The following is a 24,068-nucleotide window of genomic DNA, read 5'->3' on the forward strand; positions in this document are numbered from 1 at the left end:
ATACCAGATGCACAATTTGCACATAGTTTTTTGCATACCGTATATTGTCTATATGCACGCTGTACTTTTGCTACACCCTATTTGTATTAGTTCTTCTTCTTTTGCTTGTTCAACTACCGGATGCCACTAATTTCCCTTGAGATAAATAATGTATCTATCTGTCTGTCTGTCTATCTATCTATATAAATCTAGACCTAGGCGTCTTTATCTGTTGAATGATGCAGCGTTTCCCACTTGCACACGTTCTCACACCTAGGAACAATTTAGAGCTGCCAATATACCTTCAGGTGAGAGGAAACTGGAGTACCTGCAAGAAAACCTGTACAGTTTAGAGGCGAGGATTTAAACCAGGTCTCCCGGACTCATCAATCACTTTACCAGATGGACCAACGCATGGCCTGCAGGGTCATTATATTCAAAATAAATGTAATGTGTTGCTTACTATAGCAATGCTTCCACACATACATACACTATACGACCAAAAGTATGTGGACACCCATGCCAATTATTAACTGTTTAAGTGTATTATTAAATGTATAAGCCCCACCCTTTGGTTTTAGCACATCGATTAAATAAAATAAAATACATGCCTCAAACTTTGCATCAATAGTTTAGGGATGGCTCCCCCTGTCCCAGCTTGACTGTGCCCATGTGAACAAAATGGGATCCATAAAGACATGGTGGCCTGTGGCCTGCATAGAGCTCTGGCCTTAAATCCACAGAACACCTTTGGTATGAATTGGAACATCAACTGCGAACCAGGACTGCAAACAGCACTCCCAGAATAGTGGAGACTGTTGATGCTACAGAGTGGAGGTGACATAAGTCACGGTTTTAGAACAGGACGTCCAACGAGCGCATAGTCGGGTGACCACATGGGATGTATATATTATAAAATATGGTTTATTTGTTTACATCTCTTAGTAAACGTTAATCATTCCGATAGATTTGGGCACCGCAGTTTGTGTGTATGACCCAGTCAGCCAGTCTGTAAACAATATACAACACTACCCTTTACTTAAACAAATTCTATTTGAGTAGCTCTTAGACAGATCTAAAAGCAAAGCTGTGTGTAAATACTGAAGCAATAGAGCGTCTCATGGGCGCAGTACAGCACTACCGGCGCCACATGAGATACCATTTAAGTGCAAAGCACATCGTTGCTGGGCTGTTTATATCTTTTGTACGTCTTTTATTATCCACTTTTGCAGTTAGCATCGGTGTGGTATTGAGATAACAAAATCAATACAGATGGAGTTTAGATCATGACATTAAATTAAGAGCTCGGGCAAATATTTATTTACGAGGCTCTGTTACATACACACAGCTGCCTGCACTGTATATATACACACACTATATGGACAAAAGTATTGGGACACCAGCTAATTACAGAATATATATGTGTTTCAGCCACAATAATTGCTAACAGGTGTAATAAATCAATTATATAAAGAAAGTTAAATGCTTTTAACTTTGCAGCGACAGTTTAGGGAAGGGCTTTTTCTGTTCCAGAATGACTGTGCCCCTGTGCTCAAAGCAAAAGCTCGGTTTAAAGAAACTCCAGTGACCTGCACAGAGCCCTGATCTCCGCCCCACTGAACGGATCTGGGATGAACCGGAACATCAACTGAGGCTTTCTTGATCAACATCAATGCCCAGCCATACAGACACTCTTTGGACTAAATGGGCACAAATTCCCACAGACATACATACAGGATTATATTTACATTCTAGGCATTTAGCAGACACTTTTATCCAAAGCGACTTACAGTTGTGACTACTGTCTAAACAATTTAAGGGCCTTGTTTAAGGGCCCAACAGCACGAAACTGGCAGTGGTGAGGCTTGAACAGGCAACCACTAGGCTACAGCTGCCTTACAGGATGTTGTTATAGCTGAAAGATCACACAGATGTCACTCTGGTTTAATACCGGTTGTTTTGAAATAGGATGTCCAACAAGCTCATGATCAGGTGTCCAAATACCCAGGCCATACAGTGTGTGCGTGTGTGTGTGTGTGTGTGTGTGTGTTTATATACTGTATGTCAATACATCAATGTTCTAATTCGTCTTTCTCAAACTGTCACAAATATCATTTATATCCATTATTTTATACAACTACACATGCCCGAAACACCTGAACTCGATACCTAAGCAGGGTGTCCACATATTTTTGGTCCTATATAGTGCATTAAGCAGAAATGGACACGGATGTAATGTATGTTGGTAGATGAAAGAGCTTTGTGCTTACTTTGTAAACCTTTAGGAAGCTCCATAGCTCTAAGAACCTCTTCCGTGACATCGGACGACCTCAAACCTTTCAACCTCCTTTCCCAGAAGAGCTGCACATACAGAGTGAGGAGGAAACGCACTTCAGAAGATAAATATATACAAAATAATCATAAAAATTATTCCTCTAGTGTTCATGAGCAACTCTAAGGTTTAAATAATCAACCTTGAAGCCTCATGTTTATTGTTTTTACCAAGAACTGCAAGGAATTTAACATTTAGGTCAAACGCTCATCTGAAAACAACAGTCAGTAACGACAAAAGCCTCCGTTTAAAGAAGCTAGCTTTTTCTGTGTTCCTGCACTGTTCGGCGGTGTTAGAATGGTTCAGTTTCACTTATTCCTCCCAGGATTTCCAAGTCATGATGAACAGTAGGTAGAAGCTGCTCACCAAGATGTCACATGTCAGTCAAGATGGGCTTTTATCACTGAAACTGCTCCCACATGGCGGGATGCATGAAGCGTATTTGAAGCAGCTTTTCCGACAAACTGTTAGAGCACAGTCCGTGCCCAGCCCAGGGGAGCCATCTTTAGCCAGCATGGCAGTTGAGCTGGCGTGGAGCTCCATACGACTTGCCAACAGCGGCTCATAAACAGGCCCGGGATTTATTGAAGTGTGTTCTTAAATAAAAGCTCCTCCACAGCCGCCGTGGGGCCTTTAGGAATAAATCCAGCCTCTACAACAGTGGCTGCGTATTTAAGAGGGAATGAAGAGCTCGGGTTTACCGCCAGCGATTCCGGGCCACAGGGGCCCTAACAGCAGGCCTTTACTTCCTGTATCATTCCAACGGCCTTGCTGTCCTGACTTGAGCCTTCTGCTCGTGGCAGATACCCAACGACGCTGCTCGCATTCTGATTGGGAGAAGAGGCAGCCGGTGACATTCGGTCAGCAGTTGTGGTGTAAGCTAGCTATAGTTAGCTGGGGTTTTTTTTTAGATCAAAACAAATACAGCCCCCTCCTTTCAGCTTTACAGCTTTAAAGTGACGTCCCTAAAACATGTGCACATAATAGAATTGAATTCCTGAACGGGAGAGCCAGCAGGGAAGCAATGAGCGACATGAGTAATAGACAACTGGATCTTTTCCTTGATGATGGTCTAGATCAGTGGTCCTTAACTGGGCTGCACAGAAAGAATAAATAATTAGAGATCGCTACAAGAGCAATTCAATTTCCAATACTCTTCGGGTGTTATTGTCCCCAATCGCCACTAGGTGGGAGCAGCGTCTCGTTGCAGTGTAAAAAGCTCAGGATTCACACTGATTTTCCATTCTATAGTTATTCTATTTTAAATCCCTCCGCCCCCACCGGTCCGTGGTGCAAAAATGGTTGTGGACCGCTAGTCTAGATCACCGATCACTGACTGCCATTAGTGTACAGTTAACTGATAACCGTCAAGCTTATAGTGCCCCATATAAAAATAACAGTTTCATATCAACACGTTTTTATACTGTACTTCATTTAATAAACAGTGAGGAGAGCGAGCTGGAGGTGGCAGAGATGGAGTGAAGAGGATGGACAGAATTAGGAACAAGTATATTAGAGGGACGGCACAAGTAGGATGTTTTAGAGATAAAGTTAGGGAGGAGATATTGAACTGGTTTGAGCATGTGCAGAGGAGGGATGAGAGTTCTATAGAAAGAAAGGTGCTGAGAATGGAGCCACCAGGTCTAAGGAGGAGAGGAATAGATTCTATAAAGCTGTTAGCAATACGTGTGGGAGAAACACCTGAGGTCAGTAGGTTAAAGGGGGGTCAACATACCGTTGGCCACAAAGTGCATGTCCAGCAGATGACAGGCTATTGATCTTCTTAAAAAAAGATGTAGCTACTAAATTAAACACCCACGAATGCTGTGATGACATTAAGCTCTTTTTGTTAGACCCCTCACACTAATTGTGATTTTGCTTTGTTATTGTAATAGTTCTGGGTTTTTTTTTTGTTTTTTTTTAATAGGTTGTTCTGTTCTTGCTGTTTATTAAAGTTTCACACTATTAATTAAAGAAAGTCTTTAATACTTGCAATCCTGATTAGAATCTAAACATAATGTCCTACTTAAAATAAGTCACTGCAGCCAAAGAACTTCTCCAAACCACATATAACTCGCCAGCTCCCTAGACAGTTCTATTTTTGAGGCTTTTAATACAGAACAATTAGTCCCACTGAGACAGCAAACTGCTCTCCTTAACTATCTAATTGTGCATCATGGAGCCGTAGGGTTCATTATAAATTGAGGACTGACTGACTCATCGTTGTAATTTGTACTCAATAGTTAATTGGTGCGCCTAATTAACTCAGCTGCTTAGTCACTGCTGTGTGTTTGAGGGTATTGCAGCATATTTATCTATTATAGTGTCCCGGGGACATGATACTTATGGGTCGCAGCGGTGCGTCTCAACACCCTCAAATTATAGTCTCAATAAACAGAGCCTCGTATAATAAATAACAACAAATCAGTTCTTATGACCGACCTGTATTCAAAGTTCTTGTTGCTATTACAGTGATGGGGATCATGTATCTGATCGCTTGATTTATTATTAAATAAAATTAATCAGGTCTGTGCATGAGTTACTTTACATTTCACATTCTATTATCATACATGTGATTTTATTTATTTTTTTTTTTTTCCATCATAAACTATCATAAACTATTTATTCTAGAGTGGGTCATGGACGGTCCAGTTCTACTGAGAAACACTTAACTCAAGGCAAGAATACACTGGACAGAGCACCACTCCATCGCATAGCTTTGGCCTCCCCACCTCCTCAGACAAAGCCAATCATGTCTGTATAGACGCCTGGCCAGCCAATAGCACTGCTGAGATTCGAACCAGGATTCCAACTATTAAGATTCTTGAGATCATTTTGCATCCATTTTTGGTTTTTGTGAAGAGTCGCACTGGATCATAGAGGTTTGTGTACAACGCCTGCATATGTAATACATCACATATTAATATGTAATATGTCAAATTTCTTCCTTTATTTAATTCTTTGTCTCAGACCCCATAAATGCTCACTTTTAACTATTAAGCGACCTCACAGTACGATTCTGAGGTACAAAATCACAAAATTGGAGTCTTAAACTAAAACATTATGGAAAACAATAACATTTGTAAGCAGTATGTCTGCTTTTTCGACCTGATTCGTAAAAAACATGCCTGTAATCAGTAGGAATCTGAAATGCTTTCTATAATAATTTAACTGATATGCCGGGATTTGGCCACCAGGGGGAACCACTTACATCTTCAAAACCACAATCACGTCTGTTACAAAATAAAATTTAATAAAACTAAAATATTCTTTCATTTGCTCATATTTCACTTAAAGATTTGCTTACTAGAACATTTAGTAATGGTCACATAATTTAAGATGCGCTGCATAATAATTAAAACTTATTTCTGCAAGCTATGGCTAAGCTGTGGTGATGTCTGAAACATTACATATTGTAAACAATATAGCTGCTAAATGCCGATCAGTCCTTGTTAAGCAGAGCTGGGTTGATTTAAACATCTGTATGTTGTGAATGCTTTTATAAGGTTTTATGAAACTTAACGAACATGTACGGGACATGATTCTGATTGAGCCTGCCAGGTTGGAGGTGCAGAGACCTAGCTGTGGATTGGCATCGGGTCAACACCGGACCCACTGTTTAATCAGTGATTGTAATGAACTGTTCACTACCGGCTACTGTTTTAGAATCTTAATTCTGGCTTTAATGTTCCTCTTACTGTTCTCCATCACTGCCACACTGATATTATTAAATAAAATATAAAGACATTTTGATATGAAACTCAATTTATCGGTTATCAATTATCAGTTAACCATCAACTAATGGCAGTTGGCAGGAACAAAAACAATGGCCAATTCACAGAATGCTTGGACTGATGATCACTCCTTGTGGCTTTATTAATTATCATTTTTCTTTTAATAATTTATTCATTTGCATTTTTTTTATCTGGCGAGGCATAGCAGTCTAATATCCATGTCCACTAGAGCATAAAAATTCCTAGAAAACTCTCAGCAGTGTTACTGGGTCGGCAAAATACTAAGCGGACACAGTTGGCTGTGTCTGAGGGAGGCTGTCCGATCTGGTTGAGGCGCTGGCACAAGTAGCACAAGAACACACAGGGCATAGGACTCTATACGTGGAACAGCTCTCTGTGAGAATCTACTGTTAGCTGGTGTAGGGAAGTTGTAGCCTAGTGGTTAAGGTATTGGACTAGTAATGGAAAGGTCACTGGTTGAAGCCCCAACACTGCCAGGTTGCCACTGTTGGGCCCTTGCGCAAGGCCCTTAACCCTCAATTGCTTAGGCAGTATACTGTCACAGTACTGTGAGTCGCTTTGGATAAAAGTGTCCGCTAACTGCAGAAAATGTAAATGGTGTAGAAGATGACATGGACATGTCTGAGGAGGAGCATAGCGGTGGTGCAATTTGAGAAATTAGAACTGGGAATTGGAAATGCCTAATACAGAAGACAAAAGGGGGACATGCAATAATAAAATGAATTTACATTTTCGGCATTTATCACACGCATTTATTCAAAGCGACTTACAGTACTGTGACAGTATATAGTCTAAGCGATTGAGAGTTAGGGGCCTTGCTCAAGGGCCCAACGGTGGCAACGTAGCAGTGGTGGGCCTTAAACCAGTGACCTTTTGATTACTAGTCCTGTACCTTAACCATCAGCAATTGTTATCCTAATGTAATACAAATTAGGTGGCTGGGAATACTGTAATAGGAGAATACGACAGTGGCACACACAGGGTGCAGGAGTGAGATCATTACAGCCCAGCTCACGGAGAACAGAGCAGTCAGGCAGCAAGCTTATTCCCAACCGCCAATGACTACCCCAAAACACACACACACACACACACACACACACACACACACACACACACACACACACACACACACACCAAAGCTCTTCGTTACCTCAACTCCCACTGCAACCCCACTCCCTATCTGCTCAACTGCTTGTGCTTATTCTTCTGACCTCTAACAGATAATTAAGAGAGGGAGAGAACGACAGAGACAGACTCGTACACTCCTGATGTATTAGCTCCTTTATGAAAAATAAACTGCCCCATAAATCCCGTATTGATCGACACCAGTGTTTTTCTTTTGTGTTTATTGCGGCCGTGTAATTGACAATGTTGCGGTCCATTTCCTGTTAAACGAAGGTACAAGGCCGAATGAAAGGAGAACGGGCGCGCCCCTTCGGACCAAAGTCACAAGATCACACTTCCTCTTTATGAAAATCACAACCGATCTGTGAGCGCCGTGTTAGAGTGAATGCCTTGTTGGCCTGGTCAAATTAATCAAAAAAAAAATATCAGCTTAGAGGAACAGCTGAATAAAACATGCTCATGTGGTTAAGAATCAATAACAAACACGAATTATCATAGTGTCAGTAGCATCAGGCTAAATAATAGCTATTCTATCTCATGAATTATGGTCAAATGTCATTAATCACAAATCTTTTCCTTTACATTCTGGGCTTGAGCTACAATGCGTGTATGTAGCGACCCCGTGTGGTTAAAATAACACACAGCACCTTCAGAAATGAGACTCGTATTGGAAGATCCTTAAATTCCAGCTTTCAGAACCAAAACATGTCACATTAATTTAGTTTAAACGAGTGCTTAAATTGCTAACTTTAAATATTCTAACTTCAACAGATATTAGTTAAGACCCAAAACCTGCTGGGATGGGAACTGAACGTATTTTCAGATTTTACACAATTAAATAATAACTCGGGAGGCATATAGGGTGGTACCCGCTGAGTGGTACCCGCGCAAGTGGAAAAGGTCTCCAGGACGATTGGGAGACGAGATAAGAATACGGATGGGACCAACATGGAGAAGACTGGCAAGATTGAGTAAGGAATGGAGGAAATGCCAGGACCAGCGGTGCCTAAACGCTACCTGATAGTCTGGTCGGTCAAGGTGATCAAGGTGAAATAATAATTCAGGTGCTCGGGTGGCGCAGTGGTGTCTAACGCCAGCCCACCAGCCCTGAGATACGGATTTGAATCCCAGCGGTGCTAGCTCTCTCCAGGTTATTCCTGACTCGTGCCCAACGTTTCCCAAGTATAACCAGACCCGCTGCAACACTGCCCAGTAATCAAACAAGCACATAAAATGAAATGAACAACCAATTGTTTACATTAATATTTTGTGTCTTTAATAAGACTTGATTGTGAGAAAAGTGAAATTCATGTGTGAAAAAGATGAAGATTCTGACCTGTCGTGGCTGTTCGGCTGCTCGCTGGGAATCTGTTTTGACTTTGTTGTCGGGATGGTTGACCACTTTGGTGACTGGTTGTTTGAAGATGGAGGCCGTTTGTCGGATGGGCAGCGCTGTGTTCAGGTCAGGCTTTCCCTGCAGAGAGCAAAAATATTGTATAACAGATGATGACGGTCATATAACAGATGATGACGGCATGAAAAATGTGCTGTGGGACACGAGTGGGTTGTTGTTTATCATGTTGCCCTAATACACTAAAGTAAATGTGAATATTTTGTTTATTTGGAGGTTTCTTAAAATGTTGAAATAATAAACACTGAAAGTTTAGACACCTCTTCTGTAAAACTACCACAATTTTACAATATTTTAATATTTGAATAATAAAAAATAGCAGAAATTGAGCAAACGGAGCCAAAAGTACTGAGACATCCACTAATTGCTGTGTTCAGCTGTTTCAGCAACGTCCACTATTTAATATAAATAATATAAAATAAATCATACAATCATATGCTTTTAACTTTATGGCAACAGTTTAGGGAAGGTAGTTTTAAGTTCCAGTATGACTGCTCCCGTGCACAAAGCACGTTCTATACAGATGGTTTGATATGTTTGGTGTGGAGAAACTTCAGTGGCCTGCACAAAGACCTGACCTCAACCCAACTGATCACTACTGGGATGAATTGGAACACTAATTTCAGGTCAGAACTTCTCTTCCAATGTTATTGCCCAACCTTTTAGGTATAAATCCTCAAAGACATATTTCAAAAGCTCCTGGAAAGCTTTTCCAGGAATGTAGAGGCTTTTATAGCCATGAACGGGCCGTCAACTCCATAATATTAACCACGGGTTGGACTGGGATTTCCATAAAGCTCATGGTCAGGTGTCCACATATTTTTGGTCTACTTCACTAGAGTGAAAAGCTAATTATAGGACTACTCGACTGTGTGACCTTTTTATACTTTATGTGCAGTCAGTAAGAAAAAAGTGAGCGCACAGGACCAGTCATACCTACATTATTCTAAAAACCCTCGTCGTTTTATTCCGGATTTACAACTGTGAGCATGCACGGTCCTTCCGGCTGATTGCAGTTTTTATTTTACAGCCGCAGTGAGGGTGCTCGTGTGGAGGTGGACGTATTTCATAGTTTCACAGTTTCACAACCGGGTTGGCGCTCATAAAGTAAAACCACCGTAGCCTCACATAACCACCCATCGTTATTCAGATGATCACACTGTATTAAAATAGAAACCAGGCCAAAGGAGAGTGTAGGCGATGGTCAAACGGGTCTTCGTGTCAACCAGGGAACAGAGATATGTAGGTTTTTCATAACAGGAACGTTTAACTACTCAATCCGACTGGTTTACCAGCACTGAATGTATGATCACAGCACTTTATTCATCAATAACAGCCGGCTCAGTCTTCTACAAAGGTTTAAAATAAAGCGCATCAAGAAGAATCCAGCAGCAGCGACTGGATTACACACACACACACAGCTCAGCAGGCAGATGGAATGATAGACAGATAAACAGACAGACAGACAGACAGACAGACAGACAGACAGACAGACAGACAGACAGACAGAGTAGATGGATGGATGGACAGACAGGCAGATGGAATGATAGACAGATAAACAGACAGATAGATAGACAGACAGACAGACAGACAGAGTAGATGGATGGATGGATGGATGGACGGACAGACAGGCAGGCAGATAAAATGATAGATAAAGAGACAGACAGACAGAGTAGATGGACGTACGGACAGACAGATAGAATGATAAAAAGATAGACAGACAGATAGATAGACAGACAGACAGAATAGATGGATGGATGTACGGACGGACAGACAGACAGACAGACAGACAGACAGACAGACAGACAGACAGGCAGGCAGACAGACAGACAGACAGACAGAAACAGATAGCTAGATGAATAGATAGATGGATAAATGGATATATAGACAGACAGACCCACAGACAGACAGACAGATAGACAAACAGACACAGTAGATGAATGGATGTGCAGACGGACAGACAGACTGATAGAAAGATAGACAGATAGATAAATAGACAGACAGACAGACTGATAGTCTGAGACAGATAGAATGATAGATTGGTTTAATCACTGGCTGTCACTACCAGTAAATTTCTAACCATGACTCTCTTTAGGCACGTGTCTAATTATTTTGCGACTATCTTAAACACACCAGTCACGTAACTCCTTCCAGGAAAAAGATTCTGAACATCTCGTCCTGAGCCTTCAGGAAAAACTAGATAAGATGGATGTTGTTCAATCAGACCAGACTGAGATGCATTCAGCCCTGGCAGGAACTGACAGCCAACCGGTTCGGCGGCATCAGGGCCAAACTGTTCGACTGGCAAAGTCAAAAACCATTAAAGGAACAGGAGTTAAAAAAAAGAGCCACTCCTCATTCCATTCAAGCGAGCGAGGATCAGAAATCTCAGCGTATAGACGCGACACTATCACACTGTAAAACACATTCAACAGAAACTGAGTCACAGTTGTTTGTTGTTTATTATTCTTTCTGGTGACGCAGAGATCTATCACGCTAGCCTACTACCGCTGAGATCCGGCTTTGAGTCTCAACAGTGCTATTGGTCGGCTGGGTGTTTACACAGACGTGAGGGAGGATGGCCGAAGCCCTTTGATGAACTGGAGCCCTGTCTGGTCTTCCTGCCTTGGGCCCAGTGTTTCCTGATGAAACTCGACCTGCCGTGAGTCTGGCCAGAACAAAGCGGCTGAGATGAATAAATTAATTAATAAATAAATGAATTAATTCTGTCCCGGAAGTTTATCACTACACGTATAAACCTGTGTGTGTGTGTGTGTGCATTAACAGGTACGTACAAACTGTTAACTAGGGGTGGGCGATATAGCCTTTAAATAATATCACGATATTTTGGGATATTTTTGCGATAACAATATTCACTCGCGATATATAAGAACACTTTTTTAAAAAGTCTATTTTAAAAACACTTTTGTTTTGCACACAGTCAGGAAATCTAAGGTACAAATGTTACTAAATGTACATTAAATTATTCATCACTTCCAGTAGGGCTGGGCGATATGGCTAAAAAAACTCTTATCTCGATATGCTTTTTAGAAGTGGTGATATACGATACGATATAATGTAAAAGTGCAATGGCAGGCCACCACCCGTATTTTACCTTATAATGTTTATAAGTTCTCTTAAAAACACAAAACATTGTAATTCTGATCAATTCTGACTAATTAAAGTGTTTTTTGTATTATTATAAGGCTGTATTTGTATTCATATTGACAATATTTATATAAAACAAACCAGCAGAATCTCACAATCACATGTATGCTGTCCGTTTTACTTGAAATAAATGAGCATTAAAAAAAATCCCAATTAATATTCAATCATGCTATCATTGCAAAATGAATATCTGTCAATTATACAACAACCAATGAAGAGAGAGCTTGAAATTCCGCCCAGAATCTGAATTCGAAGCTGTGATTGGTTTATACATCTGAATCTCTTGAACCGGAGATGAATTTTTACCACAGATAAGAGCACAGTTTTCTGATTCGATTCCAATGAATTATTCGTCTGAAAAGAGTCGTTTCTGACTCATTGACTCAGTGATTCAGTTTCCATGCTCATACGCGAAGAAAAGCGTTCCGCTTAGCGCTGTTGAGTTTTAAACGTTCTCAGATGGTAACCTGTGTGGTAACGTGTGTATTCTGTGTTCGTTCACTGACAGTTTTTGGCCTCACATCATTCTCGGACTCACGCAGTGACTGACTACAGTATTTTTGCACGTTTTGTCTGACCTTCTGTATCTGAAACTTCGTCCTCGGTGCTAACTCCGGTACTACTCTCTGTCCATTATTTCACTGTTACGCGCTTGAGAGCGAGTGACGCGCGTTTGCTAACAATATATTACATTGCTAACGATATTACATTGCCCACCCCTACTGTTAACACACATTCTTTCTCTTTTTTTCTCTCTGTCTCTTTTGTTGGCGTTCCTGGTCCTGCATGGCACCAGTGTGTTCTGCTCTTATCTGCTCGCTCAGGGTGGCACAACGATTAGAGCAACCACTGACATGTCAACAACCACATACACACACACAAGCACGTTTACACAAACACACACGCTTACACACACACGCACACGTTTACACACACACACACACACACGTTTACACATACAAAAGTCCACACAGTCACTGCAACAAACAACACTCACTGAGAAAGTGGATATGAAAAGCACTGACCGCCATGTAAACACTGTTATATGTGACGCATGGGCACCAGTGTTAATGGTATATAATTTAAGCACTACTAAATTCACAGGGAAATTTCCTTTTACACACACAGGTCCGTTTTACTGACTGAGTCTTTACCTTGGACAGACTGAGATGTTCATTTCGAAGCCTCTGCTTGTTTTTCTGCATTTTGCCCGGCATCATCTTTCCCGTCCGGAAATCGAAGCATCCCAAATCAACCGTGTTGCCGAGGCATCGGGAGAGCTGAGGCTTGCTCCTGAACTTCTTCCCCGTAGGGCTGGAGGTCACAAAGAAACAGTGTATAAGTTAGACTATGCAAACAGATACACGTTGCATATTACTAATTCTGATCGCTTTATAATTACTTATCAGAGGGCAGCTTTTAATTATATCATTTAAAAACATACCAGGCGGTGTTGTTCCAGACCTGGGCCCTAAGTGAACTTTGAGAGCTAAGCATGGCTCTCTGTATGCTACACGGCTCTGTGTGGGGACCCCAACTCTGGCAGGTAATAAGAAGCAGCCGCAGATTGGGCGTGTGGTGAACCCGTGCTTCTTGATGAGATCCGAGGTTGTGCAAACAACAACAGACTAGATTGGAAAATATCCAAGAAAAAGACACGATTGGCGACAGCTTGGATGGCTCATTCTCAGTGCAGGTCTCCAGCCCGGATAAAAATAAGGAAAGTTGTGTCAAGAAGGGCATCCGCCATAAAAATTGACCCAGATCAGGTATGTGGACCAGAATGATCCACTGTGGCAAGCCCTAAATACGGGAGCAATACGGGGGTTCATAATTCTACAGTGATCATGTGGTCCCAAAATCAATCATAAGTGTGGACCAGAGAGTTTAAACCAAGACGTTCACTAATTTACTACCAAAATACATCATATAGATAAAAGTATTGGGCCACGCCTACGTCTGAGAGGGAGGATGGCTGAAGCCCTGTGATGGATTGGCGCCCTATTCAGAGTATACCTGCCTTACGCCCAGTGTTTCTGGTGGAACGGGACCTACTAACACCACCACCCGTGACCAGGACCAGGACAATTTTGGTTAATGACAATAAAATGAGATAAAATATGAAATTTTAACACAGCTTGATCCTGGTCTGGGTTGCGGTGGGTCTAGTTTCCACCAGAATCACTGGGCAGAAACACACCCCAAACAGGACGCCAATGAATCGCAGGGCCTTATATAAAGCTTCCTTGACTAGCACTTAGCGTACAACTCTACTTTTCGCTTCAATTCCCTTTGGGTTAACTCGAAAGCTAGCAGTGAACTTGGGTCGATACGTGATTGTAATCTGTACTCAGGGTTCAGCTAAATATCAAAGGGAAGAGGAAAGGACATGACCCTATTACCTAATTATTTGCATTTGGCGAAACCTGTTACGGCACGTCTGCCTGCTTATCGTAAGACCACAAAACATCTGGATCATTCAGCTGGAGGTAAGACATCAGGTTTCCATTGTTTCGGCCAACACGGCTGTTTGTTTGCTGACAATCTCCACTCAGACAACGATATATCAGAAACTTCACAGTACTCTGATTTTTTTAAACTGTTGGTGTTAGCATGAGCCGTTTCTATTCACCCTAGGCCTACATTTGCATTGATGCTCCATGGCTACATGCAAATCTTCGGGGTAATTTAAACGAAACCCTGAAACAGATGCGAGACCTGACGCAGCAGCGCTGCACAAATTCACTCTGTTATAAAGGACAAGAGCGTCGATAAGCGAGGATCATCAGTTTCGGTTTCTATCAGCGTATCCAGAGCAGCAAAGCCAAGGCGACACGGTGCAGAAAAAAGGCAGCTAACATGGTGGCTAGATGCCTATCAGGTGGCACGGCCGCGCGTACAGCTTAATGCTTTCCAGATGCAGCTTAAGTCATTACTGACAATGAGTGCTACCGGGCTCTGTGAGCTAATGATAACGCAGACGGTCGGGTGGAAGTAAGCGAGATACGTGCAGATTATCCATATCAAAACGTTCGTACAACAGCCGTGTAGTGGTGCTTCATTCATTCTAGTTAGTAAATATGCAGCCGAGACCTGAAATGACTGTGCACCGCTCAGACCAGCGGATTAAAGCTAACCACGAGTCAGAGATGAGTCAAAACGAAGAGCGAGAGAAACCGCAAGTGCACAGAACACTGCAGGTTTCTAAAACACGAACGTGTACGCCCTCGTGTTTAGGGCATGGACGTCACGGCCGTCCTGGGAGTTTAACGTCTCCTGCAGTCGAATGACTGGAACACATATTATTTTGAAAAAACGTCTGCTGGATCAAAAATATCCATCATACAGCGACTTCGATTATTAACCTGGTGGTTTAGAAAGCTCTAGAATGCTGTACATTTTAGGGTTTGGCCTCCTAAATACTCACTTCATTTTTTGTGTTTGTTTGTTTATTAGGATTGTAACGTCATGTTTTACACTTTGGTTACATTCACGACAGGAACGTTAGTTACTCATTACACAAGATTCTTGAGTTCACACGAGGTTATATCAAACAGTCATGGACAATTTTGCATCTCCAGTTCACCTCACTTGTATGTCTTTGGACTGTGGGAGGAAACCGGAGCGCCCGGAGTAAACCCACGCAGACACGGGGAGAACATGCAAACTTCACACAGAATCAGACCGCCCCACCTGGGGATCGAACCCAGGACCTTCTTGCTGTGAGGCGACAGTGCTGCCCCATTTTTTGTGTCCAATAGCAAAGATTCAATAAGATTCAACCTACTGATTCATTTAACTGTACTGTATTTGTACCATATAATTCTGTCGTGTAAATAATAAATACATTTTACATTATATGTAAGTCCCTACCTAATTCACTGCCGTGAAAATCGTTTCCCGTGTAATATGCAATGCAATATGTTTAGCGATTTAACGTAAAGTGTCTAGCAATCCTACGGCAATTCAGTTAGCAGTCGCATAGTCAAAATGTCCAAGATGTCGAAGTGTAAAGCAGGTCAAAACACGACTCAGGTAACTGAGATTGGAAAACCCCCAAACAATTCTGTGGATGCACAATATGGGGGTTCAAAACACGGACGAGAATTTTTGTCTTTGAGGCAGTCACTGGATATTCTAGGTTAACATTTAACTATTAAGGTAGCTGTGCTGTGTATTGTAGCTTCCATTCATTCTATCATTCCATTTATGAGTATAATTTAATGACTGCTGTGAAATGTTAATTCAGAGGGCCCTAGATATATGTGATGGATTTTAACAGCAGTCTATCGGGTGTGGGTGGGGCATACAGTATATTTAGGGTTTTAGGTCTGCTCTTGTAAGCCCTGTACAAGGTCCTGCCTCCCGCAAGGTTCCTCTCACAGCAATGCAGAACCATATGGACACGCTGTGATGCCTGGGTGTGGACTATCAGCTCTTCACAAAGCGACAAATCCGAATCAGAATTGTTGTGCGTCTATTTAATCCGGGCTTCATTTTGGACTAGACGGTGGTTTAGGTTCGAGCGGGTTCAAATCCGAGGGTGTCGGGACCCTTCCTAGAGGACGCAGTGATGCCAGTACGAGGGCGTAAACCAGTGCAAGCGCAGTGTGGTTACAGTGTGCGGGGGGAGGGGTGGAAGTATGTTGCTTACTACTCCTCACCCACGACAGCCCAACCGTGCTATCCGTGCACACACACACACACACACACACAAACACACACACACACACACACACGTGAAGAAGACACGTTTAAAAAGGGATATTACACACACAATCGTACACGAAAGGAATCCCACAAAAACAACACACAGGCCGGTAAGAACCAGCGGGTCTCAGAGACTGAGCAGAGCGGCAGGAAGGCCTGGCGAGCTCCAACCGTAACACTCAATTATTCATCTTCCGGCGGTGTGAACACGTCACGTGGGTCAGAGTGTGTGTGAGCGAGCATGATTCTCTCAGACAGATCAGATCCTCCGGGCTAAGCTCAACGCCCAAGATCCACTAGAACACGACAGCGAGCGGCATTTTGGTACGGGTCACGTCTACCGCCTAACAATCTTAGAGGCTCGATGCTCAGTATGGAATACTTTTAATACAAAACACTTCTGTAAAAACACCCTGATGTGCCTTTTAACATCTTTTAAACTAAAATAAAATAGCGTTTTTGGGGATGTGTGAGTCAACTGGTCACGCCTACACGTCCCAGATATGGTTGCGCAGAAACACTGACCAGTTTTCCCTAAAATACAGTGGTGTGGAAAATCCCAGTTCACCACCAGTAAGACCTTGAGCCCCCAGGGTGTAATCCTAGCTGTGTCTGTGGTAGGGTGGTAGACAGCGGTCCTCAAGGCTGCTGCAAATCCGAATCAATGCCTGCATGAGGGGTGAGGAACTCATGAACGCCAGCTACTCAATCCACTGCCGAGTTACAACCCACAGGGCAGTGGTAGCTCAGGTAGCTGGTTCAAGCCACATCACCTGCAGTGTTGAGCCCCTGAGCAAGGCTCTTACCAGAGAACCAGACATGGGAACACAGTGAACCGGCACTGGCAAGAAAAACACAGGAAAAGCTGCCACACCGCCCATGAACCAAACTCTGCTACAGACAGGAACGTCGCCCTGTTTAACCAGGACGAAAGAATGCCGGCAGGAGAAAGCCAGGCAGGTCGTCAAGTCCAGCCTTTAGCCAGACGAGCGTATGACTAATGGACAAGACTATCAGATAGACAGTTACACAAGGAGTCAGAGGACTTCACGAGTAGCTGAGTCCGAAATGCACTTATAAAGAGCCCCCTCCAGGCGTAGCGAGTAAGGTTTGATTAGTAGCAGAAATCCAGGGATGGAGGGATGTACAGGGTTTTCCCTCATTGATGCTGCAACGGCGACCCCTGCTGTCTGGTCGAGGTATCCAAGTAACACTTAGGGTATAGCGTGACTCTCCCTACACAGTACGACTCTCTAAACGTATGACGAAAGAGGGGGTGATGCTACTCCATGGCCCTCCTCGGCCAGTGTGGGGACGGTGCATGCAGCAGAAACATTGTATTAGGGAATTGAACTTTATGTCTGGTCATACAGCATTTTATAGAAGTAACATTAAATGGTGAGGAAGTGCTTCGCTGCATCAGGGCCGAACAGACCAATAGCCATTATTGAAGAAACACTGGATTTTACTTTGTATGAGGGATTTATTGAGAAAAACGTAGGACCATCGGTTTTGTGAGCTGAACCTGGGGTAGAACTGGGAAATCACAAAATTCTCAGCATTCTTAATCATGCTATAGCTCAACCACTGTACACCCCTCCAGCCCTACAGTCAAGTCACAATCTGACAATTCGAGTACTGAGAACAATCACGGTGGCCTGACCTTTACTGCCTTCGTTACTCAGTACAAGCGCAGCAGGCAAATCACTTCAGCCCAGCGGAATTCATGATTCAACAATCAACACAAACAGGAAGCACGCATTTGGCTCGTTTCCCATAGAGCCTTTAGGGCCTCTGTTATTCCGCCCACTGGTCCAAAGGTAGATTCACTATACAGACAAAAGTATTGGGACAGCACTTTGCAGCAACAGTTTGGGGAAGGCCCTTGCCTGTTCCAGCATGACTGTGCTCCTGTGCACAAAGCAAAGACATGCTGAACAGCTGAACCGCTTTGAAATGAAATTTCAATTGAGGCTGTCTTGACCAACAACAGTGCTCAGCCATACAAACACTCTTTTCATCTCTTTTCACAAAATGGGCACAGATTCCCACAGGCATGCAGACATTCTCAGTGATTCTTGTGAGATGTTCTAATAGCTGAGGGGGTCACATAGAAGTCGCTCTATTTTAATCCCATTAGTTCTTAAAACAGGATGTCCAACAAGCTCATGGTCAGGTGTGTAAATACTTTTGGCTGTATAGTGTACGTTTATAAAAAGCTCCTTTATAAGCGCTGATGATCACGGCATTACAGACTTCGTTCCAGGAACTCTGTGCTTTGTGGTTCAGAGCCAAGAGCATCATGTCCAGAATGACGCATCTACTAAATGGAAGCAGAGGCCAAGGACAGCATGGTCACGTCTAGTGGTGGGGTCAGGAACACCACGTCCCCAAACAGCCAAATAAGAGAACGTGAGAGAGAGGAACTGCCTAGAACATAAAGAAACCCACTGGAGCTTTGATCCAAACTACAGCAGGAATGTCAGTACAGTGCAAGATCTAAAGATACAAAAGACTTTTGATTCCAACACATCAAGCATTGCTTCTTCTATTTTGTTTAGAGGTGTATGTATGCACATTAGCCTCAAATATGCTCCAAATTAAAATAAATTAAGTTATTAGATATTGTGTGTCCAAAAGAAATCCTTATTTAGGCTCAGGAAATTCGAAATGGTGCTCAGGTGGTATAGCATTTTATTATGCCAGCCCACCACCGATGCTGTCGGCCGGTTGGGTGTCTACAGACATGACAATTGGCTATGTTAGCTCAGTGGTTAAGGCATTGGACTAGGGATCAGAAGGTTTGGTTCAAGTCCCACCACTGCCAAGGCACTGCTGATGGGCCCCTGAGCAAGGCCCTTTACACTCTGCTTGCATTGTCTTTAGTAACAATTGTAAGTGTCTTATAGATAGATAGATAGATAGATAGATAGATAGATAGATAGATAGATAGATAGATAGATAGATAGATAGATAGATAGATAGATAGATAGACACACAGACAGGCAGGCAGGCAGGCAGGCAGGCAGGCAGGCAGGCAGGCAGGCAGGCAGGCAGGCAGGCAGATAGATAGATAGATAGATAGATAGATAGATAGATAGATAGATAGATAGATAGATAGACAGGCAGGCAGATAGACAGGCATGCAGATAGATAGACAGATAGATGATAGATAGATAGATAGATAGATAGATAGATAGATAGATAGATAGATAGATAGATAGATAGATAGATAGATAGACAGACAGACAGACAGACAGACAGACAGACAGACAGACAGACAGACAGAGACAGACAGATAGATCAAGTTTGTATACATTGTAAAGTATTACTTCTAAAGTGTTCTACAGTGCAAAAATAAATAAATGTGTGGATGAATGTGCAAATTCATGCCATAATCGTAAAAATAAGGCATGGACTGGCATCCAGTACAGGGTACTTCTGATTGGGGCGCAGTGTTTCCCAGTGGAACTGTACCCGCCATGATCCTGACCGAAATAAAGCTGATTGGTTGATAAAAATCAATAAAGAAATTTAAACCTAAACCTAAACTTCACAAACATTTTCATTTTCACTAACAAGCATTAAAAAAGCTACATCTGAGAGAAGAGCCCACATTCCATGAGAGGAGAAACTAAACAGTCAGTTCTCAGAGACGGGGCGCAGTGGGAGAGGAATTCGGAGGATTGGAAGATGACTCAAACCGTGACTCAATGAAAACAGTAAACTGAGGCTGAGGCTGGGACGGCGGCGAGACCAGAGTTCTGCAGCCGTACTGGTTTCGTTTCAGGATCAGATAAAGGCCGCGGTTCACGGCGCTGAGACCCGGATGGACTCGAGGGACTGATCGGGGATCAGCTTTCTGACACACGGGACTGGCCTCGGCGTAATGGCCTCGGTCGCTAGTAAAAACAGTGGGTTAGCTGGGAAAACCCCACACCCATGTGGAGCTGCTGACGAGGAGAAAGAGAGCAACAGTGCATGGCTACATTTAATTGAAACTCCTTACACGCATAAAAAAAGCTCATCAGCATGTCAAAATACTACGTGCGGAATCTCTAGATCGTAAAAAATAATTACGTTGCGCTCGGGTGATGCTGCATTTTAATACGCTGGCACATTATCACAGAGCGGCTGTCTGAGGGAGGGAGGGGTGTACAGGGTTTCTCATCATTGCTGCTGCAACAGTGACCCCTGCTGTCCGGTCAGGGTATCCGGGTAACACTTAGGGCATAGCGTGACTCTCCCTACACAGTACGGCTACTCCGCAGCCCTCCCCTGCCAGTGTATTAGGGTCGCACTTATAAAGAGATTAAAGAATTGAAAATGACTAAAGTGGAAGAAATTTAAATCCATGTTCGAATCCCGAGTCACAGACCTGGACGGGCGACCTTACAAACACAACTGGGCGTGTTTGAGGCAGGCAAGGTCAGACGGAGTGTCTTCCCGGTGCCACTGTAACATGGGGGGTTGGAGGAGACACATGGAGCATGGCGTGGCTCCTTGTACATGATACACCTCTGTGAGGGAACCAAAGCGGCCGCAGTCTGGACATGTGTCCAATGGGGCGTGTGGTGATCCAGTACTCTGGGGTTGTGTCAAGCGGCGACGGATTTACAATCAGGAATTGGAAATGACTAGATTGGGGGGAAGGGGCGGGGGTCCAGAAAAAAAGAGGGGTTCACAGATGGACAGGGCCTCAGTGACAATGACAGCTTAACTGGCTAGTGTCTGACCAATATACATTGCGTGTGTGTGTGTGTGTGTGTGTGTGTGTGTACGTGTTGGGGGGTGGGGAAGTGGGTGTTCCACTGTGGGACAGTTGGCCAGCGTAATTTAGGTCCACTCATCTCCTTTGACTGATTAACAATGGATGAGTATGTGATGCCACGCCATTGACCGGATCCCTGTCCAGAGCAGAATGTATTCCTGACCATCGCTTGGTTGCACGACAGCCCTGGTCAGGAAGGAGCAGTCTTTAAAGATTAAATCTATTACATTTGTGTGGGAAAAGGTTTTTTTTTGTTGTGTGTTAACGTGGATGATCAGTGTTATGTCAGTCAGTGTCTGACCAAGCATAGTATACCATGGTATAATGATCTAAAAATTCTTCAAATCTACTTCGATACCAATCTGGTGCCAATATCAGTCGATACTGTGCTTTAGTATCAGATCGGAATGACCCAAGTCAAACCGTCTTTCATCCCAGAGCGAGTGTTTTATCTATTTATGGTCAACAAGCCATTCGTTACCATGGGCTGGCTACCCAAAATCTAACCGGTAAAAGAATCAGATTAATTTCTAGTGGCCTAGAGGTTAAGGTACTGGTCCAGTAACCAGAAGGTTGCCAGGTCAAGCCCCACCACTGCCAGGTTTCCACTGTTGGGCCCTTGAGCAAGGCCCTTAACGCTCAATTGCTTAGACAGTATACTGTCACAGTACTGTAAGTCGCTTCGGATAAAAGCGTCTGCTAAATGCTGAATGTAAATGTATAGGGCAGTGGGAGCTAAGAAGTTAAAGTAAAGAGCTAGTAATTGGAAGGTTGCTGGTTCAACATCAGCCAGGTTGTCACTGTTGGGCCCTTGAGCAAAGCCCTTAACCCTCAATTGCTTGCAGTGTATAGACGTCACATTTGTAAGTCGCTTTGGATAAAAAGCGTCTGCTAAATGTAAATATGTAAATATTTAGGACAGCTCTTGTTTTTGAACACGCGGCGGACACATGAGTAATGTTTGACACACGTGAAGTTCCAAACGACGAGCCCAAAAGACAAAAAGTAGGTGGAAGAAGCAGGACAGGATCTCCTCGCCAGCACCCACACCCTGTTCTCCTCATGCGCTCCACACCCTGTAACGAACAGTCGGCCTAAACAGCATGCCATGTTCAAGCCGCCTGATCCACATCTCGCGATTAGAGTCGCCACCAAGGATTCTGGCTCCGGTTCCCGTACTGCAAAAGCAATTCCTGCGAACCAAGATTGCGGATCAGAGGAAGCCACGCTTCATTTAGCTCCCCTGCCATGTGAGAAGCAGCTTACGGCCGTCCACCTTCGAACTGGCAGGCGAACACAGGGACGACGTGACGGAAGATGGGAGGATTCGCCTTCCCCCACCGCCCTGACACCCTGTAGAAGCCATGCCGACAATGTCGGCGGATCGGTTTACAGCAGGCCTCCCCTCGGCATCGTGGCACCTCGAAACGAGCCGCACCAAACACCCCTCCCCCACGCCGCACCAACGCCACTGAGTCGTGAAGAGAGCAACGCGAGGGGGAAAGAGAAGCCACTTCACAGCTTTTGTTCTGCTTATTGCACTGCTGTAAAAAAAACAGTCTGATATCATCAACCTATCAGCGCAGGAACTCACAAAAATGCTTATCAGCACACTTTTAAAGTATGTGATGGAAATATGGGATTAAAAAGGAGGTTCGGAAAACATGCCTCAGCAGTCAGGTACGGTGGCGGTCGTACAGAACAGGCGGTCGTAGAAAACGAGGCCTGTTAGGGTTCGTCTGCTGCTACAGAGAGAACTGATTCGCCGCACAGGAAGTGATGGAACCAGAAATACTCAGAGGTGTGATGTACACCATCAGGCAAATCAGCATTCGGTAAACACTCCTCTCCGACAAGGCTGTGAACCTCTGAAGTCTTACTTCCCCAAAATGAAAACAAAAGTTCACCAAAGTGCAGAAGATAGTCAGGTACGGCACAAATATGGGCTAATCTCCAAGGTTTTACTTTAAACAGGGTCACGGTGGGTCCTGAGCCTATACTGGGTACAAGGCGAATACAACCAGGACCACAGACCTACACCCAAAGGTTTCCATGTACCTGCGAGCGACCTGTATATCATAACATTATTATTTTGGCTGAATAATTAAAACATATGGTCGTTATCCCAAAAACACACATTAGGATTTTTTAAGTAGATTTTTGTGGTTTTCTGAAATGACGCTGGGTCAAAGATAATGTTATTTAATTGTTATTTAAATTGGTGGTGACGAGAGCTCAGGTGGTGCGGCTGTAAATTCAGCTAGCCCACCATGCTGTCCTTGCTATCAGCCGGCCAGGCGTCTACACACAGACACGATTGGCTATTTCTGAGAAGGAGTGGGGGGTGGTGATGGATTGGCATCCCGTCTGGGGTTAATTACTGCTTTGTGCCCAGTGATCCGGGGAAACCAGACACACCCCGACCGGGACCGGGATGAAGTGGTGAGAGAACATGGAAATGGAATGAATGTTGTGACGTGGCCTCACATTTACATTTACATTTACATTTTTAGCATTTAGGAGACGCTTTTATCCAAAGCGACTTACAGTACTGTGTACAGAATACAGTCTAAGCAATTGAGGGTTAAGGGCCTTGCTCAAGGGCCCAACAGCAGCAACCTGGCAGTGGTGGGGCTAGAACCAGCAACCTTCTCATTACTAGTCCAGTACCTTAACCACTAGGCTACAGCGCCTCACGAATTCTCGTTATTAAGTCCACAAATACTAGATTTAATTTGTAATTATATATTTGCATTTAACAGACGCCTTTATTCAAAGCGACTTACAGTACTGTGACGGTATACAGTCTGAGCAATT

The 24,068-nt window shown here is 43.5% G+C and overlaps 1 protein-coding gene across 1 annotated transcript in view; it reads right to left on the minus strand.

Annotated features, from left to right (window-relative positions):
• mbd2 (methyl-CpG binding domain protein 2) overlaps positions 1-24,068 on the minus strand; it is a 42,252-nt gene that overhangs the window by 13,425 nt on the left and 4,759 nt on the right. The window contains exons 2-4 of the mRNA XM_062988880.1: positions 12,925-13,084; positions 8,528-8,665; positions 2,250-2,340 (exon numbers count right to left, since the gene is read on the minus strand). Coding sequence (XP_062844950.1) covers positions 2,250-2,340; positions 8,528-8,665; positions 12,925-13,084 — 389 coding nt within the window. The remainder of the gene's footprint in view (positions 1-2,249; positions 2,341-8,527; positions 8,666-12,924; positions 13,085-24,068) is intronic.

Source organism: Trichomycterus rosablanca, chromosome 26 (assembly GCF_030014385.1).
Source record: "Trichomycterus rosablanca isolate fTriRos1 chromosome 26, fTriRos1.hap1, whole genome shotgun sequence".
NCBI classification, from domain to species: Eukaryota; Metazoa; Chordata; class Actinopteri; order Siluriformes; family Trichomycteridae; genus Trichomycterus; species Trichomycterus rosablanca.